The sequence below is a fragment of the Scyliorhinus torazame genome, chromosome 15 (assembly GCF_047496885.1).
Source record: "Scyliorhinus torazame isolate Kashiwa2021f chromosome 15, sScyTor2.1, whole genome shotgun sequence".
Classification (NCBI taxonomy): domain Eukaryota; kingdom Metazoa; phylum Chordata; class Chondrichthyes; order Carcharhiniformes; family Scyliorhinidae; genus Scyliorhinus; species Scyliorhinus torazame.
The window spans coordinates 145,154,151-145,172,126 of NC_092721.1; the positions used below are offsets into that span (position 1 = coordinate 145,154,151).

General features: G+C 47.2%; 1 protein-coding gene across 2 annotated transcripts in view; it reads right to left on the reverse strand.

Annotated features, from left to right (window-relative positions):
• Positions 1-17,976, reverse strand: part of sacs (sacsin molecular chaperone) — a 155,715-nt gene that overhangs the window by 101,929 nt on the left and 35,810 nt on the right. For both annotated transcript variants that reach the window (XM_072476859.1, XM_072476858.1), the window contains exon 2: positions 11,692-12,041. In XM_072476859.1, coding sequence (XP_072332960.1) covers positions 11,692-11,714 — 23 coding nt within the window. In that variant the 5' untranslated portion in view covers positions 11,715-12,041. The remainder of the gene's footprint in view (positions 1-11,691; positions 12,042-17,976) is intronic.

Here is a 17,976-nt window from a genome sequence, read left to right on the forward strand (position 1 = left end):
AGTGTGGGTCTTCTCGGCCCATTTCCTTGTTGAATAAAGACGTGAAGGTGCTGGCGAAGGTTTTGGTAAGGCGATTGGAGGGGTTCTTGCCGGATGTGGTCTCTGAAAATCAAGGGGTGACAGTTGTTGAGTAACATTATGCGGCTTCTAAACGTGGTGATGACCGAGACTAGGCGGAAGGTGCCAGAAGTTTAGTTTTATGGATGCGGAGAAGGTGTTTGACTGGGTGGAGTGGAGCTACCTGTTCGAAGTCCTGGGACGGTTCGGGTTTGGGTCAACGTTCATCTCCTGGATAAGATTGCTCTACTGGTGGGTGGCACGGTGGCACAATGGTTAGCACTGCTGCCTCACAGCTCCAGGGACCCGGGTTCAATTCCGGACTCGGGTGACTGTCTGTGTGGAGTTTGCACTTCCTCCCGGTGTCTGTGTGGGTTTCCTCCGGGTACTCCAGTTTCCTCTCACAGTCCAAAGATGTGCAGGTTATGTGGATTGGCCATGCTAAATTGCCCCTTAGAGTCCCAAAGGTTGTGTGGGGTTGCTGGGATAAGGGGAGAGAGTGGAGGTGTGGGCTTAAGTAGGGTGCTCTTTCCAAGGGCCGGTGCAGACACGCTGGGCTGAATGGCCTCCTTCTGCACTGTAAATTATATGGTTCTATGCCGATCCCACGCCGAGTATGAGGACCAATACGCTTTAGGGGGGCACGAGACAGGGCTGCCCGCTATCTCTGTTGTTATTTGTGCTAGCTATAGCGACCCTGGCCATTGCACTTCGAACATCAAAGGACTAGAAAGGCATAGTAAGGTGAGACAGGGAGCAAAGGGTATCTCTCGACGTGGAAGATCTAAACATCTCGGATCCGTTTGTATGTATGGAGAAAACAATGGACAGTTAGGGAAGTTTGGATCCTTTTCAGGGTATAAACTCAAAACATGTCGAGAAGCGAGGTATGTCCGGTGAATTCTCAGGGGCGGACCTGGGCGTTGCCGTTCAATCTGGTCAAGACGAGATTTAGGTACCTCGGTATTCAGGTGGCTCACGATTGGGCCACGATGCACAAATGGAACTTGGGCAGCTTGGTGGACAGGGTGAGAGGGAACCTGAAGAGGTGGGATGCTCTCCCGCTCTCGTTTGCAGGGAGAGTGCAGACCAAAAAATGAACATTCTCCCGAGGTTTTTGTTCGTGTTTCAGACCCTCCCAATCTTCCTCCACAAAATGTTTTCTGTGAGGGTGGATAGAGTTTTTTCAGTCTTTGTTTGGGCAGGTAAGACATCCAGGATTTGCGTGCCTTCTTGCAGAGGGGACAGCGGGCAGGGGGAGCTGGCATCACCAAATATTCTGGGGCGGGTCCAAAGGCGCTGGTTATGGGCCCACCCCCGTTCTCCCGACCTGGTATAAAGCGAGTCTCATGGTGGTGGCATTCCTTAAGATTTGGAACCAGTTTAGGTGGCACTTTAGATTGGGGGGGGGGGGGGGGGAGACACCAGTATTGGCGCCAATCTGTGGAAATCATAGATTTGCGCCAGCAGGAGTAGACGCAATTCATTATAGGAGTTGGAGTAGGGAGGGGATGAGAGGATCCGAGGTTTATTTGTGGAGGGGAGGTTCGCGGGACTGGAGGAATTGAAGGAAATGCATCAACTCCCGAGAGGGAGCAAATTTCGGTACATGCAGGTGCAGAACTTTGTGCAAAAAGAGTTTCCCTCGTTCCCTCAGCTGCCAAGACATACGCTGTTAGATCGACTCTTATTAAGCGATGAATTGGGGGAGGGGAGAATCCCGGACATATTTGGGTGATTGCTGGAGACAGGCAGGGCTTCATTCGAAAAGAAAAAAGGGAAGTGGTGGAGGAGCTAAGAGTCGCATTGAGGGTAGGGGTCTGGAGTGAGATATTGTATCGGGTGAATTCGACCTCCCTCTGTGCAAGAGGCGAGTCTGATACAATTTAAAGTGATTCACAGGACTCATATGGCTCATGCGCGTATGAGTGGGTTTTTCCCGCATGTGGAGAATAGGTGTGAGAGGTGCGAAGGGGGACCAGCGAATCGCGTGCATATGTTTTGGTCTTGCCCAAACTTGGGCGAGTTTTGGACGTCGATATTTGAGACTTTGCCGAAGATCGTGGGGGTGGTGGATGGTGAAGCCATGCCCTTTGGTGGCAAACTTTGGTATATCGGAGCTGCTGGAGGGGAGGGGGCCGATGTCATTGCCTTCACCTCTCTGATCGCCCCGCAACGGATCCTACTGCGTTGGAGATCGGCGGTGCCACCGAGGGCGTCGGCATGGTTGTGGATGTGGCAGGATTTCTGAAAATGGAGAAAATTAAGTTTGTCCTTAAGGGTCGGAGGATGATTTCTAAACAAGACGGAAGCTGTTCATCTCTGTTTTCAAGGATCTGTTTGTTGCCAATGAGTGGGGTTGGGGGGGGCGGGGGGGGGGGGGCGTGTAGAGTTAGTTAAGTTTGCAAAAGAGATGAAAAATGAGTGTTTGTAATTTGATTTTACTTTTATGAATATGGAACTTTCTGTAGAGTTTGGAATAAAATATATTTTTTAGAAATGTTAAAGCCAGATTTGGGCAAGCTGGAGGTGGGATTGGGTCAGGATTCAAGTTTTTAACACTTAAACCTTACACCCGGCCCAATCCCTCCCATTTCTGAAGTTTCAATTCTTCCTCGATGTCTTTCTCCACAAGAGACTGTAAGGCCTTCCCTCTGTACCACACCCAGATTCTAAAATTGAACAAGGGAAGCAAGTGATCATCTCTCCAATGCCTTTTATGGCACAGAGGTGGAGCTAAGTTTTTAATACACTCCAGTCCACATCAAAACACACCAGAATTCAGTCACATACCAATAAATTGTCAGTCTCGGAGTCACAAGAATGACTACCAACCAATTTCATCTCTCTCCCTGGCAGTTGTCTGAAACTGAACCAGTTTGCAATCTTAGTGTCATATCTGACCCAGAGTTGAATTGTCATTACTAAGACCCCTTACTTTCACCTCTGTAACACAGCCTGATTCTGACCTTGCATCAGCTCATCTACAGCTGAAGTCTTCATTCATGTAGTTCCAGACTTGGCTATTCCAATGCACTCCTGACTGGTCTCCCACATTTATCGTGTTCAGACTTGAGGTCATCCAAAACTCTGTTGCCCATTTCCCAACTTGTAACATGTTCCATTCAGACACCATTCATGGTGCTTGTTGACCGGCACGGTCTTCTGGTTGAGCAACGCCTCAATTTTAAAGTTCTCATCCTCGTTTCCAAGTCCATAAATGGCATCATTCCTCCCCATCTCTGTAATCTCCACTAGCCCCACATAAGAAAAGTAATAGGAGCAAAACTAACCCATTTGGACCCTCAGACGGCTATTCCGACATTCAGTATGATCATAGCTGATCTGATTGTGTCCTTAACTCCATTTTTCAGCCTGCCTCCATAACTCTTAACTCCCTTGTCAATCAAAAATATAACTCAGCCTTGAGTACATTCAACCATCCAGTCTCCACTATTCCCTGTGGAACAGAATTCCAAAGTCTTTCAGAGAAGAAATTCCCAATCACCATCTTAAAAAGGAGATCCCTTATTTTTAAGCTGTGCCTCCTAGTTCCAGTTTCCCCTCGAGGGGAAATTACCCTGTCAAACTCCATTAGGCCTTACATGTTTCAATAAGATCACCTCTCACTCTTCTAAATTCCACTGATATTAGGTCCAACCTTCCCTCATAAGACAAACCTTAAACACAGGAATCAGTCTAGTGAAACTCCTCTGAACTGCTTCCGAAGCAAGTATATCTCTCCTGTATGGAGGCCGAGACCGCATTTTGCAGTCTCAAACATTTGCTGTACAGCCACAGCAAGACTTCCCCACTTTTATATTTTATCCCAGTAGCAGTAGAGGCCAACATTCGGTTTGCCTTCTTTAATACTTGCTGACCTGCCTGCTGACTTAGTGATTCATTTACAATGACACCACCATGCCCCTGTACAACAGCATTCTGTAGTCTCTCTCTCTCCATTTAATAGTATACTTCTTTTCTATTATTCCGACCAAAGTGGACACCTCACATTTTCCCACATTATGCTCCATCTGCCAATTTTTTGCCCACTCCCTATCTATATCCCCTTTGTTTCCTCCTCACAACTTGCTTTCTAACTATCTTTGAATCATCATCAAATTTGGCTACAATACAGTCAATCCCTTCATCCAAGTCATTATTATAGATCATAAATCGATGAATCCCCAACGCCGATCTCTGCAGCACTCCACTAGCTTCATTTTGCCAATCTGAAAATGGCCCGACTCAGTTTCCTGTTAGTTGGCCAATCTTGTATCCATGCTAGATTATCACTTCAACATCTTGAGTGCTTACCTTGTGCAATTGTCTTTTATCAAATGCCTTTTAGGAAATCCAAATAGATTACATCTACTAGTTTCCCTTTATCCATCCTGCTTCATTGTCAAAGAACTCTGATAAATTTCTCAATCGGAGTTTCCCTTTCACAAAACCATGTTGACCTGGCCTGATTGTATCCTGTTGTTTTAAATCTCCCGCTACTACATGCATTTCATTTCATAATAGATTCCACCATTTTCCCAGTGACAGATGGCCTATGGTTTCTTCTTTCAGTCTCCCTCCCTTAGTTAATAGCAACATTACATTTGTAGTTTCCTAATCTATAGGAATCTTTCCAGAATCTAGGGAATTTTGGAAGATTATAACTAATGCATCCACTATCTCTGTAGCCACTTACTTTAAGACGTGAGGATGCATGCCATCAGGCCCAAGGGATTTGTCAGCCTTTAACCCCATTGGTTTTCCCATAACGTTTTCTCTTGTGATCCTGAAAGTTCCTCCCTCCCTTTTGCTTATTGATTTTCAACTGTTCATGGGATTCTGTGTCTTCTACAGTGAAGACAGATACAAAACACTTGTTCAAAGTTTCTACCATTTCCTTGTTTCTCATTTTTAATTACTACCTAGTATGACTCGCCAAGGAATCAACACTTATTTGGGATAAAGAAACCCAAGAATAGTTGAAAAACTGATACCATCATTAACTTCCTTAGTTAACCATGGATGATGCATAGACTCTCAATTTAATATTTATTTGTTGAGACCTGTGGAATGTCTCCTTAAATGTCTGCCATTACTTCCCTACTAACTTACTTTTTAACCTATCTAACCAGCCCACTTCAGCCAACTCTGTTTTCTTCCCTTGTATTTCTCTATATTTAAATTTAAGACCCAAATTTCTCACCACCAAACTGAATGTGAAAAACATTTAATGATCACTCTTACCTAGAGGATCCTTTATTATTAATTCATTAATAATGAATCTTGTTGCATTACACATTACGAGGTCTAAAATAGCCTGTTTCCTGGCTGGTTCCAGGATATATTCTCAGAAACTATCCCAAATACACTCATTGAACTCATCCTCCAGTCTACTTTTGTTAATTTGATTTGTCCAATCTATATTAAGATTAAAATCTCCTATGCTTATTTTACAGGACATTTCTTGCTATGCTTATTACAGTATATTTCTTACAAGCCCCCATTATTTCTTGATTTATAGTCAGTCTTACAGTGTGGCTACTATCAGGAGGCCTACAACCCCTCCCATCAGTGACTTCTTTCCTTTGCTACCTCTTATCAAACTGATACTACATTTTTGTTTCTCTGAACCAAGATCATTTCTCAGTATTCTACTGATCTCATCCTTTATTAACTGAGCCATCCCACCTTCTTTTCCTTTCTTCCCGTAATTCGAAATGTCAAACACCCTTGAATATTCAGGCCCCAACTGTGGCCACTTTTAACCATAATGCTCCAATGGCTATCATTTCATTCTCATTTATTTCTGTTTGTGCTATCAATTCATCTATCTAGTTCCAAATTCTGAATTCAGTCAGGTAAAAAGTCTTTAATTTAATGTGGCAATTAGGGGCTTTTCACAGTAACTGCATTGCAGTGTTAATCTAAGCTTACTTGTGACAATAAAAAGATTATTAACAACCATATTTCACCACTTTGACCTTATTTGCGAGTTTTATTTATCTGCACTATTGCCGTGTCCTTTCTCCTTAACTTTTGAAATTCCCCCTCACGTGAACGCTCCTCCCGCCCCACTATTTTATTTAAAGTCCTTTATACGGCCCTAATTATACAATTTGCTGGTAAACTGGACCCAGCATAGTCCAGGTAAGGGCCGTCCCAATGGTGCAGTTCCATCTTTCCCCAGTACCCGTGCCAATGTCGCACAAATTGAAATCTGTTTCCCCCATAAAAACCTTTGAGCTTTTATCTTTGTGGTCTGCTTTTTAATTTAGTCTCTCATTGCTCATACCCCCTCGGCAGAACCTTTTTCTCAGTCCTATGTCATTGGTGGACCATGCCGACTGGATCCTTCCTCTCCCATCCTGACATGTCCTGAACCATGAACACCGGGCAGTCAACACAGCTTTCAGCACTTACACGTTCGGCTGCAGAGAACTAATTACCAAGAGATCAGCATACACCTAATTCTGCCCTCTTGGGCATTCCAATTGTAATTGCAGCAACACTGGTGGCTATGCCTTCAACTACCTTGACCCAGGCTCTGGAATTCCCTCTTTACTGCTTTTAAATTGACCTCTCTGCCCAAACCTCTGTCCAAATGTAGCCTCATGTGGTTTCTTTTTTTTTAAAGTTTAGAATACCCGAATAATTTTCCCCAATTAATTTTCCCCAATTAAGGGGTAATTTAGCATGGCCAATCCACCTACTCTGCACATCTTTGGCTTGTGGAGGCAAAACCCACGCAAACACGGGGAGAATCTGCAAATTCCATACGGATAGTGACCCAGGACCAGGTTCGAATCTGGGACCTCGGTGCTGTGAAGCAGCAGTGCTAACCACTGCACCACAATGCCGCCCCCTCCTGGTGTGGTTTCATGGCAAATTTTGTGCAGCATCTTGGGAAGTTTTATCATGTTAGAGGCATAAATACAAGTTGCTGTTGTAAAAATTGCTAATGCTATACCAGCGCTGAAGAGGGGCTTCTCCGGAGGCTGGGGAAAACAGTGAGTGGGATTCTCCGGTCCCCCAACCGCATCTTTCTCAGCTGTGCCCCATTCACTGGCAGTGGGATTATATCTTCCCGCCACTTGTCAATGGAATTTCTGATTGAAATCACAGCACTCCGCTTTGCAGCCCGCTAGCGGGGCTGCGTTGCAAGCGGAAAAATTGAATCGCGACCACCGGAGAATTCTGGCCGTATCTGAATGGAGAGTGTTCTCATCTGAATGGGAAGCTGAGGGGGGTGATAGATAGAAGCTACAGGGACATAGTTACACTCGAGAACAATGGTAGCTGGGTAACAGTTAGAGGTGGGAAGAGGAGGAAGCAGTCAGTGCAGGGATCCCCTGTGGTCGTTCCTCTCAACAACAAGTATACCGCTTTGGATACTGCTGGGGGAGATTACCTAGCTGGGGTAGGCTGCACGAGGTCTCTGGCACGAGGTCTGGCTCTGGGGCTCAGAAGGGAAGGGGGGAGATTAGGAGAGCACTAGTTATTGGGGACTCAATAGTTAGAGGTACAGACAGGCGGTTCTGTGGGCACGGGCGAGACTCTCGGATGGTTTGTTGCCTCCCGGGTGCCAGGGTCCATTACGTCTCGGATCGTGTCTTCAGGATCCTTAAGGGGGAAGGGGAGCAGCCAGAAGTCGTGGTGCACATTGGTACCAACGACACAGGTAGAAAAAGGGGTATGGATGTAATAAACAAGTTTAGGGAGTTAGGCTGGAAGTTAAAAGCCAGGACAGACAGAGTTGTCATCTCTGGTTTGTTGCCGGTGCCACATGATAGCGAGGCTAGGAATAGGGAGAGAGTGCAGTTGAACACGTGGCTGCAGGAATTGTGTAGGAGGGAGGGCACCAGAGATTTGGACAATTGGAGCGCATTCTGGGGAAGGTGGAACCTGTACAAGCAGGACGGGGTGCATCTGAACCAGAGGGGCACCAATATCCTGGGAGGGCAGTTTTCTAGTACTCTTCGGGAGGGTTTAAACTAATTTGGCAGGGGAATGGGAACCGGATTTGTAGATCAGCAACTAAGGTAGCCAATGTTCAGGACGTCAAAGCACGTAATGAGGCAGTGGGGAAGGGAACACTGACAAAGGAGAGTACTTGCAGGCACGGAGATGGGTTGAAGTGTGTATACTTCAACGCAAGAAGCATCAGGAATAAGGTGGGTGAACTTAAGGCATGGATCGGTACTTGGGACTACGATGTGGTGGCCATCACGGAAACTTGGATAGAAGTGGGGCAGAAATGGTTGTTGGAGGTTCCTAGTTATAGATGTTTCAATAAGATTACGGAGGGTGGTAAAAGAGGTAGGGGGGTGGCATTGTTAATTAGAGATAGTATAACAGCTGCAGAAAGGCAGTTCAAGGAGGATCTGCCTACTGAGGTTGTATGGGTTGAAGTCAGAAATAGAAAAGGAGCAGTCACCTTGTTGGGAGTTTTCTATAGGCCCCCCAATAGCAGCAGAGATGTGGAGGAACAGATTGGGAAACAGATTTTGGAAAGGTGCAGAAGTCACACGTTAGTAGTCATGGGTGACTTCAACTTCCCAAATATTGAGTGGAAACTCTTTAGATCAAATGGTTTGGATAGGGTGGTGTTTGTGTAGTGTGTCCAGGAAGCTTTTCTAACACAGTATGTAGATTATCCGACCAGAGGGGAGGCCATATTGGATTTGGCACTTAGTAATGAACCAGGGCAAGTGAAAGATTTGTTAGTGGGGGAGCATTTTGGAGATAGTGACCACAATTCTGTGACTTTCACTTTAGTAATGGAGAGGGATAGGTGCGTGCAACAGGGCAAGGTTTACAATTGGGGGAAGGGTAAATACGATGCTGTCAGACAAAAACTGAAGTGCATAAGTTGGGAACATAGGCTGTCAGGGAAGGACATAATTGAAATGTGGAACTTGTTCAAGGAACAGATACTACGTGTCCTTGATATGCATGTCCCTGTCAGGCAGGGAAGAGATGGTCGAGTGAGGGAACCATGGTTGACAAGAGAGGTTGAATGTCTTGTTAAGAGGAAGAAGGAGACTTGCGTAAGGCTGAGGAAACAAGGTTCAGACAGGGCGCTGGAGGGATACAAGATAGCCAGGAGGGAACTGAAGAAAGGGATTAGGAGAGCTAAGAGAGGGCATGAACAATCTTTGGCGGGTAGGATCAAGGAAAACCCCAAGGCCTTTTATACATATGTGGGAAATATGACAATGACTAGAGTGAGGATAGGTCCAATCAATGACAGTAGCGGGAGATTGTGTATTGAGTCTGAAGAGATAGGAGAGGTCTTGAACGAGTACCTTTCTTCAGTATTTACGAATGAGAGGGGCCATATTGTTGGAGAGGACAGTGTGAAGGAGTCTGGTAAGCTCGAGGAGATACTTGTTAGGAAGGAAGATGAGTTGGGTATTTTGAAAAACTTGAGGATAGACAAGTCCCCCGGGCCTGACGGGATATATCCAAGGATTCTATGGGAAGCAAGAGATGAAATTGCAGAGCCGTTGGCAATGATCTTTTTGTCCTCACAGTCAACAGGGGTGGTACCAGGGGATTGGAGAGTGGCGAATGTCGTGCCCCTGTTCAAAAAAGGGAATAGGGATAACCCTGGGAATTATGGGCCAGTTAGTCTTACTTCGGTGGTAGGCAAAGTAATGGAAAGGGTACTGAGGGAAATGATTTCTGAGCATCTGGAAAGACGTTGCTTGATTAGGGATAGTCAGCACAGATTTGTGAGGGGTAGGTCTTGCCTCACAAGTCTTATTGAATTCTTTGAGGAGGTGACCAAGCACATGGATGAAGGTAAAGCAGTGGATGTAGTGTACATGGATTTTACTAAGGCATTTGATAAGGTTCCCCATGGTAGGCTTCTGCAGAAAGTAAGGAGGCATGGGATAGTGGGAGATTTGGCCAGTTGGATAACGAACTGGCTAACCGATAGAAGTCAGAGAGTGGTGGTGGATGGCAAATATTCAGCCTGGAGCCCAGTTACCAGTGGCGTACCGCAGGGATCAGTTCTGGGTCCTCTGCTATTTGTGAATTTCATTAATGAATTGGGATGAGGGAGTTGAAGGGTGGGTCAGTAAATTTGCAGACGATACGAAGAATGGTGGAATTGTGGATAGTTGAGGGGAGACTTGATAGAGGTTTATAAGATGATCAGGGAAATAGATAGAGTAGACAGTCAGAGACTTTTCCCACAGGTAGAACAAACCATTATAAGGGGGCATAAATTTAAGGTGAATGGTGGAAGATATAGGGGGGATGTCACAGGTAGGTTCTTTACCCAGAGAGTAGTGGGGGCATGGAATGCACTGCCTGTGGAAGTAGTTGAGTCGGAAACATTAGGGACCTTCAAGCGGCTATTGGATAGGTACATGGATTACCGTAGAATGATGGGGTGTAGATTAATTTGTTCTTAATCTCGGACAAAGGTTTGGCACAACATCGTGGGCCGAAGGGCCTGTTCTGTGCTGTATTTTCTATGTTCTATGTTCAACGGTCCATTTTGCCAGTTTTAATATCTCACTCCTTAAAATGCACCAAAAATATATCTGTGGGGTTTTTTAATAATTGAAATAAGGCAAATTAGCACTGTTGCCTCACGGCGCCGAGGTCCAAGATTCGATCCCGGCTCTGGATCACTGTCCGTGTGGAGTTTGCACATTCTCCCCGTATTTGCATGGGTTTCACCCGCACAACCCAAAAGATGGGCAGAGTAGGTGGATTGGCCATGCTAAATTTCCCCTTAATTGGAAAAAATGAATTGGGCACTCTTGAAATTATTTTTTTAAAGTTACTCTGCGGGGCTAAGAGTTTATTTTTTAAACAGGCTAGCCAGTAACTTGCGTTCACACCATCAAATCTGGGTATGATTTAATATGCAGAATAAATCTGCCAGACCCCGGGCTGGTGGGTCAGACTCCTCTGCCGCCCATCCACACTCACCCAGAAATGCCATCCCCGTTAGCCTTGTTCAGCTGGAGGGCTGACTGACCACCCGCAACCCGTTCAGTTTTCTGAAACCGGGATGAATGAGGGTTGGAGATTTTGAAAGGGGGGGGGGATTGGAGATTTTGGAAGGGGGGGATTGGAGATTTTGGAAGGGGGGGATTGGAGATTTTGGAAGGGGGGGGGATTGGAGATTTTGGAAGGGGGGGGTTGGATATTTTGAAAGGGGGGGTTGGAGATTTTGAAGGGGGGGGGTTGGAGATTTTGAAAGGGGGGGGGATTGGAGATTTTGGAAGGGGGGGATTGGAGATTTTGGAAGGGGGGGGGATTGGAGATTTTGGAAGGGGGGGGTTGGATATTTTGAAAGGGGGGGTTGGAGATTTTGAAGGGGGGGGGTTGGAGATTTTGAAGGGGGGGTTGGAGATTTTGAAGGGGGGGGGTGGAGATTTTGAAGGGGGGGGGTTGGAGATTTTGAAGGGGGGGGGGTTGGAGATTTTGAAAGGGGGGGGTTGGAGATTTTGAAAGGGGGGATTGGAGATTTTGAAAGGGGGGGTTGGAGATTTTGAAGGGGGGGGGTTGGAGATTTTGAAAGGGGGGGGGGGTTGGAGATTTTGAAGGGGGGGGGGGGGGGGTTGATTCCTAGGAGCTTGCCCGGGTTAGCAAGCGCTTTGTCCCTACCTCAGTCCGAGCCGGCTCTCCATCTGGGTCTCTGCTGCGGGGAGCCTGGGCCACTCCCGAACTCACTGCGCTCGAACTCCGCCCGGGGACAGCCGGCAGCGTCTGCAGCCATCCAGAGGAACCGTTATGTCCTCGTCCATCCGACCCCTTCACAGCTCAGACCAATCGTGCCGGTGTGAACCATTCCCGCTTTCACCTCGCTTTCTTCTCTCCCTCTCTGTCTGCGGAATCAGAAGAATTTCGCTTTCGCGCTTCCAACTCGACTTCCTCGGTTCCTCATTGTGTGTGTTGTTTTAAAACACAGCTTCACTGTGGGGTCTCTTTGCGTCCGAAATCTTTCAAGTCCCGCACTACAAGAGAATTTTTTTTAAAAAGGAAATCATTAGGAGTCAGGGGTCAGTCACTTCCTGCTACAGTCATGAACAGATCTCATCTGAGAGTGTTACTAATTATAAATCGCTTTGGTTCTACTCCAGCGGGGAAAGTATTACTCAGCGCTTGCAGTTTGCATGCTGGAAGCTGTAGTCTGTAAACCAGTGCATGTGGGCCCAATCTCCCACCTTCCACCCTTTCAGCTCCCCTCAATCCTTCATTTTCAAAATTCCTGCCATACACATTGAAATATTTTCTGCAGAATGTTGTATTAATTCTTGGGAGTATTGTCTTCAATACTGACAAGTGGAAAGGTAATGAATGATCTAAACAGAAAAGTTAGGATCTTTTTTTTTCATACTGGATCTGAGGGTAACCTGTAGGATTGCCAGCTCTGGCTGGACATATTCCCGAGTGTGTCATGCCATGACCTCCTGTCCCCAGCCACAACTCCTGCCATTGACCGCCCAACATGCCCGTCCTTGTATTGGACAACTCCCCTTCCCACATCAGTTGCATAGTGAATAGACTCTTCATTACCCAGTTGGATGATGCAGGACAGTCAGAACATAAGAGGGGCAGGAGTAGGCCATTTGGCCCCTCGAGATGCTCCATCATTCAGTGAGATCCGGGTTGACTTGTCTGTGGTCTCAACAACACTTTCCTGCCTGCACACCCTGTCCCCACCCCCATAATTCGTACCTCCCTAATTCAGCCTTGAATATATTCAATGACCCAGCCTTCACTGGGGAGAGAACTTCAAACACCCCAAAATTACCTTTTAGATAAGGAATTCCTCCACAGCTCCATCTTAAATGGGAGGGCACTTATTTTTAAACTGTGCTCCCTTGTTCTAGATTCCCCCCATGAGAGGAAGCATCCTCTCAGAATCCAGCATGTCAAACCCCCTCGGACTCCTATATGTTTCAATCAGATCACCTCTCATTCTTTTGAACATCAGCGAGCATAGGACCAATCTGCTCAACCTTTCCTCATAAGACAAGGCCCCCCCTCCCAGAAATTAATCGAGTGAATCTTCTCGGAACTGTTTCCAATACAAGTATGACTCTCTTCAAGCAGGGAGATCAAAACCGTACATCAGAGATTTCCCCCAGCATGCCACAAAATAAGATTTAAAATTATTTTTAAAATAAACATAAATCAACTAAATCGAATCTTCTCTTTCAGCTTCGTGGTTGGCATCTTCAAGTCCCGATGAAACTCGGGCCTTCCACAAATGTGTCCATCAGGGAAGGGGCGCATAAGCACAGTTCAGATCTTTTCCCAGGCAGCGCATGAATGGTTTGCATTACCAATGTAAAACATCCAAACCGCACATGTGTGGCTCTTTCCCAGATGGCACATGCACAACAGATCCCAGGTTCCTTGTTATCGGAAATGTCGACCATGGATGGACCTGAAGACAAAAGCCCATGCGCCGGCGCAAAGAGTCAAAACACAAAAATGGTAGAAGAGAAGTGGAACAAAACAGGAAAGAAAACAGAGCGAGGTAAAAGAAGAAAGTTCCCAGAAAGGGAAAGAGAGGTGTGATGAATGTAAGAATTTTGTATATATATTGTATTACACGTATCAGGTGCAGGAATGTTTTAAAAAGCGTGCGTTAGGGTGTGAATGTATCTGCTGCAGTAATATGTTTTTAAGTCTTGGTTTTGTTGCTGCAGAAGGTGCAATGAAGATATTGTAAAAGTGAAATCATCATTCTTTCAAGCCATGCTTATGTTTACAAGGAGGTGCCTAATGGAATTTTATTATGATTTCTGGGGAGTAGAAAATTAGAGATATTGGGCGGGATCCTCCGACCCCCCGCCGGGTCGGAGAATCCCCAGGGGGCAGCGTGAATCCTGCTCTGATGCAAGCTGCCCTATTCTCCGGTGCCAGTTTTCGGGCGGGGGCAGGGATCACGCTGCGCCGGTCGGGGGCCGTTGGCAGCAGCCCCCCCCCCCCGGCAATTCTCCGGGCCCCGAGCGGCCGTCGGTTTCTTGCCTGTCCCGCTGGAGTGAACTGGACATGGTCCCACATGGCATGACCTGGCTGGTGTGGTCCTCGGGGGGGGGGGGGGGAGATCCGGCTCCGGGGGGAGGGGGCCCTCACGGTGGCCTGGCCCACAATCGGGGCCAACCAATCTGCGGGCGGGCCTGTGCCTTGGGGGCTCTCCTTCCTTCCGCGCCGGACCCTGTAGGGCTCCGCCATGGCCGGCGCAGAGAGAACCCCCTGCGCATGTGCTAAAAAAAATTTAAATCTTTTTATTGGCATTTCCCATATTTATAAACAGTTGTATATATACACATCACATTTTTCTCGCCCACGCTAATTTCCTTTATTCAACAGAGAGGTTAGTTTGTCCTTCGTTTAACTGACCCTATGTGCATTTTGTTGCCCTCTGGATCGGTCTATGGTTCCTCCCCCTTCCCCGTTGTCCCCCACTCCCTCCCGCCCCCCTGGCTTCGGCTGTGCTTTTCTTTTATTTTCAGGACAGAATGGGGGAAAAAACGGGGGAGGCTCTCTCGTGGTTTCCCCACCTTCTTTCCGCCTCCCCCCGGGTTGCGCTGTCCTTTGGTACCTCATCGATCTTGGTGGGTTTTTAAAAAAATTCTTATTAGGTTACTCCTCATTGCTGGCCTCGAACAGGTTTTGGAACAGACCGACAAACTGCCCCCAAGTATCCAAGAAGCCTTCCTCTGACCAGGTGGAGAAATTCCAAAAGGTCAGCAAGCCAGTCTGCAGCTGTGGGTGGTGCTGCCGATCGCCAGCCGAGCAGGATTCTCCGGCATGCGATTAGGCAAGTGAAAGCGAGGGCGTTGGTCCCCTTCCCCATGTGTAACTCTGGCTGCTCTGATACCCCGAAGATTGTCACTATTCGGCATGGCTTCACCCTCACCCCCACAACCTTGGACATTGCCTCGGAGAAGGCTGTCCAGAACCCAGCAAGCTTGGGGCAAGCCCAAAACATGTGGGTGTGGTTGGCCGGGTCCCTCTGACACCGCTCAAATTTGTCCTCCACCTCCGGGAAGAACCTGCTCATTCGGGTTCTGGTCAGGTGCGCTCTGTGCACCACTTTGAGCTGCATTAGGCTTAGCCTTGCGTAGGAGGAGGTGGAGTTCACCCTGCTCAGTGCTTCGCTCCAGAGTCCCTCTCCTACCTCTGTCCCCAGTTCATCCTCCCATTTTTGTCTGGTCTCGTCCAATGGAGTCCGGGCTCTGTCCAGTAGCTGTCCATATATTTTCCCACATAGCGCCCCCCCCCCCCCCCCCCCTTCTCCTTGCTTGTGCCTATCAGGTCCTCTAGTAGTGTGGTTTCTGGGGCCCCAGGGTACCCTACTGTCTCTTTGCGGAGGTGTCTCATTTGGAGGTGCCTCATTTCCTGTCCTTTTGCTAGCTTCCCCTTCCTCGTCAGTTCGTCTAGTGTCGCCGGTCTGTGCCCTACGTAGATGTCCCCGACCATCTGTGTGCCCCGTCCCGCCTCCATCTTTTGAAGGTGGTATCCAGCAAGACTGGGGGGAATCTGTGATTGCCGCATATGGGAGCCATGGGGGACATTTTGGTTATCCCGAAGTGTTGTCTCAGCTGGGTCCACGTTCTCAGCATGGCCGCTACCACTGGGCTCGTTGTGTATTTGCATGCACTGGAATACGCTGGCCGGTCTGCGCATGCACGGAACCACGCCGGCGGTTCTGCGCATGCGCTAACTCGTGGCGGCCCTTCGCCGCCGGTTGGCGTGGCGCCTTTCCCCCCCCCCCCCCCCCCCACACCCACCCCCGCCGGCCTCGCCCCCGGAAGTGCGGAGGATTCCGCAACTTCCGGTCGGGCCGACAGCGGAGAGGTTTGCGCCGCTTTTTACGCCGGCGTCGGGCCATCGCAGGGATTCGGGAGAATCCGCCCATTGTATTTAAATTTAAGTCAATAGGTCATGGGATTTGAGTGGGATAAAAATTATGTAACAATGGGAGGAGCCAGGTCTTCGGCAGTCAGTTTTGTGTTTGTTTAGTTTTGGCTGTGATTTGAACAGCAGCTTCTGTAGAAGGCTGTCAGGGATTCAGTGTTAATCTAACAGGATCTCACTCTCTCTCTTCAAACAGTCTCTCAAAAGATCTCTCTAACCAAAGATAGGCAAGTAATCATGTGTTTGCTAACTTTATTTAAAAGTGTTTTTTGACCTGTGATGGGTTTTGCTTGATTGGAGATAGGGAAGGTATCAGTTAGGAGTTAAAGAGTTTCATTTTATCCTTAAGCATTCTTTATATAGTATCTTTAAGCTATATTTCTGGGATGTTAAGATAGTTTAACACTGTGTTAATAATAGTTTGTTTTGATATACCATATCCCTATTTGTGCGTGGAATCACTCCTGGAGTGAAGTAGCCATACCTAACAGTTTTACAAATTTTAAAAAAATGATTGAGGTTCCTGTCCATTATGGTGGCAAATGTGGGGTCTAGTCCGCAATTGTAATAGAGGTAAGAAACAGTAACCAAAAGGCGAAACAGGCTCCAATTAGAGAAAGGCTATAAGGAGCAGCACTTATGATGGCATAGTAGTTAGAACTGCTGCTTCACAGTGCCAGAGACCTGGGTGCAATTCTAGCCTTGCATGACTGTCTGTGTAGAGTTTGCACTTTCTCCCCGTGTCTGCATGGGTTTCCTCCAACAGTCCAAAAATGTGCAGGTTAGGGGCTTTTCGCAGTAACTTCATTGAAGCCTACTTGTGACAATAAGCGATTATTATTATTATTAGATGGATTGACCATGCTAAAATGCCCCTTAGTGTCTGAAAGTTTAGGTGGGTGGTCTTTCAGAGGATCAGTGCAGACTTGATGGGTTGAATGGCCTCCTGCACTGTAAGGATTCTATGATTTACTTGGGAGAAGCCCTAACAGCGAAATAGACTCCAAAAGAAGCCCCAAAGATTGAAGACGCCAACTGAAAGTTGGTATCTCCATGCTGCATGGTGATGGTGCAAGGTTACACATTTGGAGAAGTAGTATTTGGCTTGGCATGGCCAAAGAGCTGAAATTGTGCTTGTAAGATGAAGCTTGAAGGCATTTATTGTGTACAGTTTGCCATGGATTATTTCTTGAAAAGAAGTGAAGAACCCTGCTCTGATTCAAATGTAGATGAAAGAATGGAACCTCAGGAGAAAGAAAGTGATGGTCTTACGCAGATAGGACAGCACAGCTCCTTGCCCTTTGGAGTTTTGAAGACTGGTGATGCCTCTTGCCTGGTCCCTGAAATGCTGTAAATCTACCAAGTAAACCGTTTCAATACAATAGAATTAGCATTCTTAATACTGGTATTTCATAGAATCCCTACAGTGCAGAAGGAGGCCATTTGGCTCATCGAGTCTGCACCGACGCTCCGAAAGAGCACCCTACACAGACCAACTCCTCTGCCCTATCCCCGCAATCTCACCTTGGGGCAATTTATCATAGCCAAATTTACCTAACCTGCACATCTTTGGACTGTGGGAGGAAACCGAAGCACCTGGAGGAAACCCACGCAGACACAGAAAGAATGTGCAAACTCCGCACAGTCACCCGAGGTCGGAATCGAACCCGGGTCCCGGGCGCTGTGGGCAGCAGTGCGAACCACTGTGCCGCTGAAGCATTTTTGTAAAAAAAACAAAAGGCAGGAGCATCAGTCAGTGGAGAAAGACCTGTGATTTGCCCTGTTATTAGTTCCTCCCTAGATCAAGAGACTCTTCTCACAGAGGCAATGTCACTTTATCATCATAAGATGCTGCTCACAATATTTCTTTAATTTGTCACAAAGCCCCAGAGAATCCCGACAGTGCTGAAGGTCTGCACTGACCCTCCAAAGGAGCACCCTTCCTAGGCCCAATCCCCCACCCAATCCCTGTCATCATATGCAAACATGCAACCAATGAACACTCAGAATAGC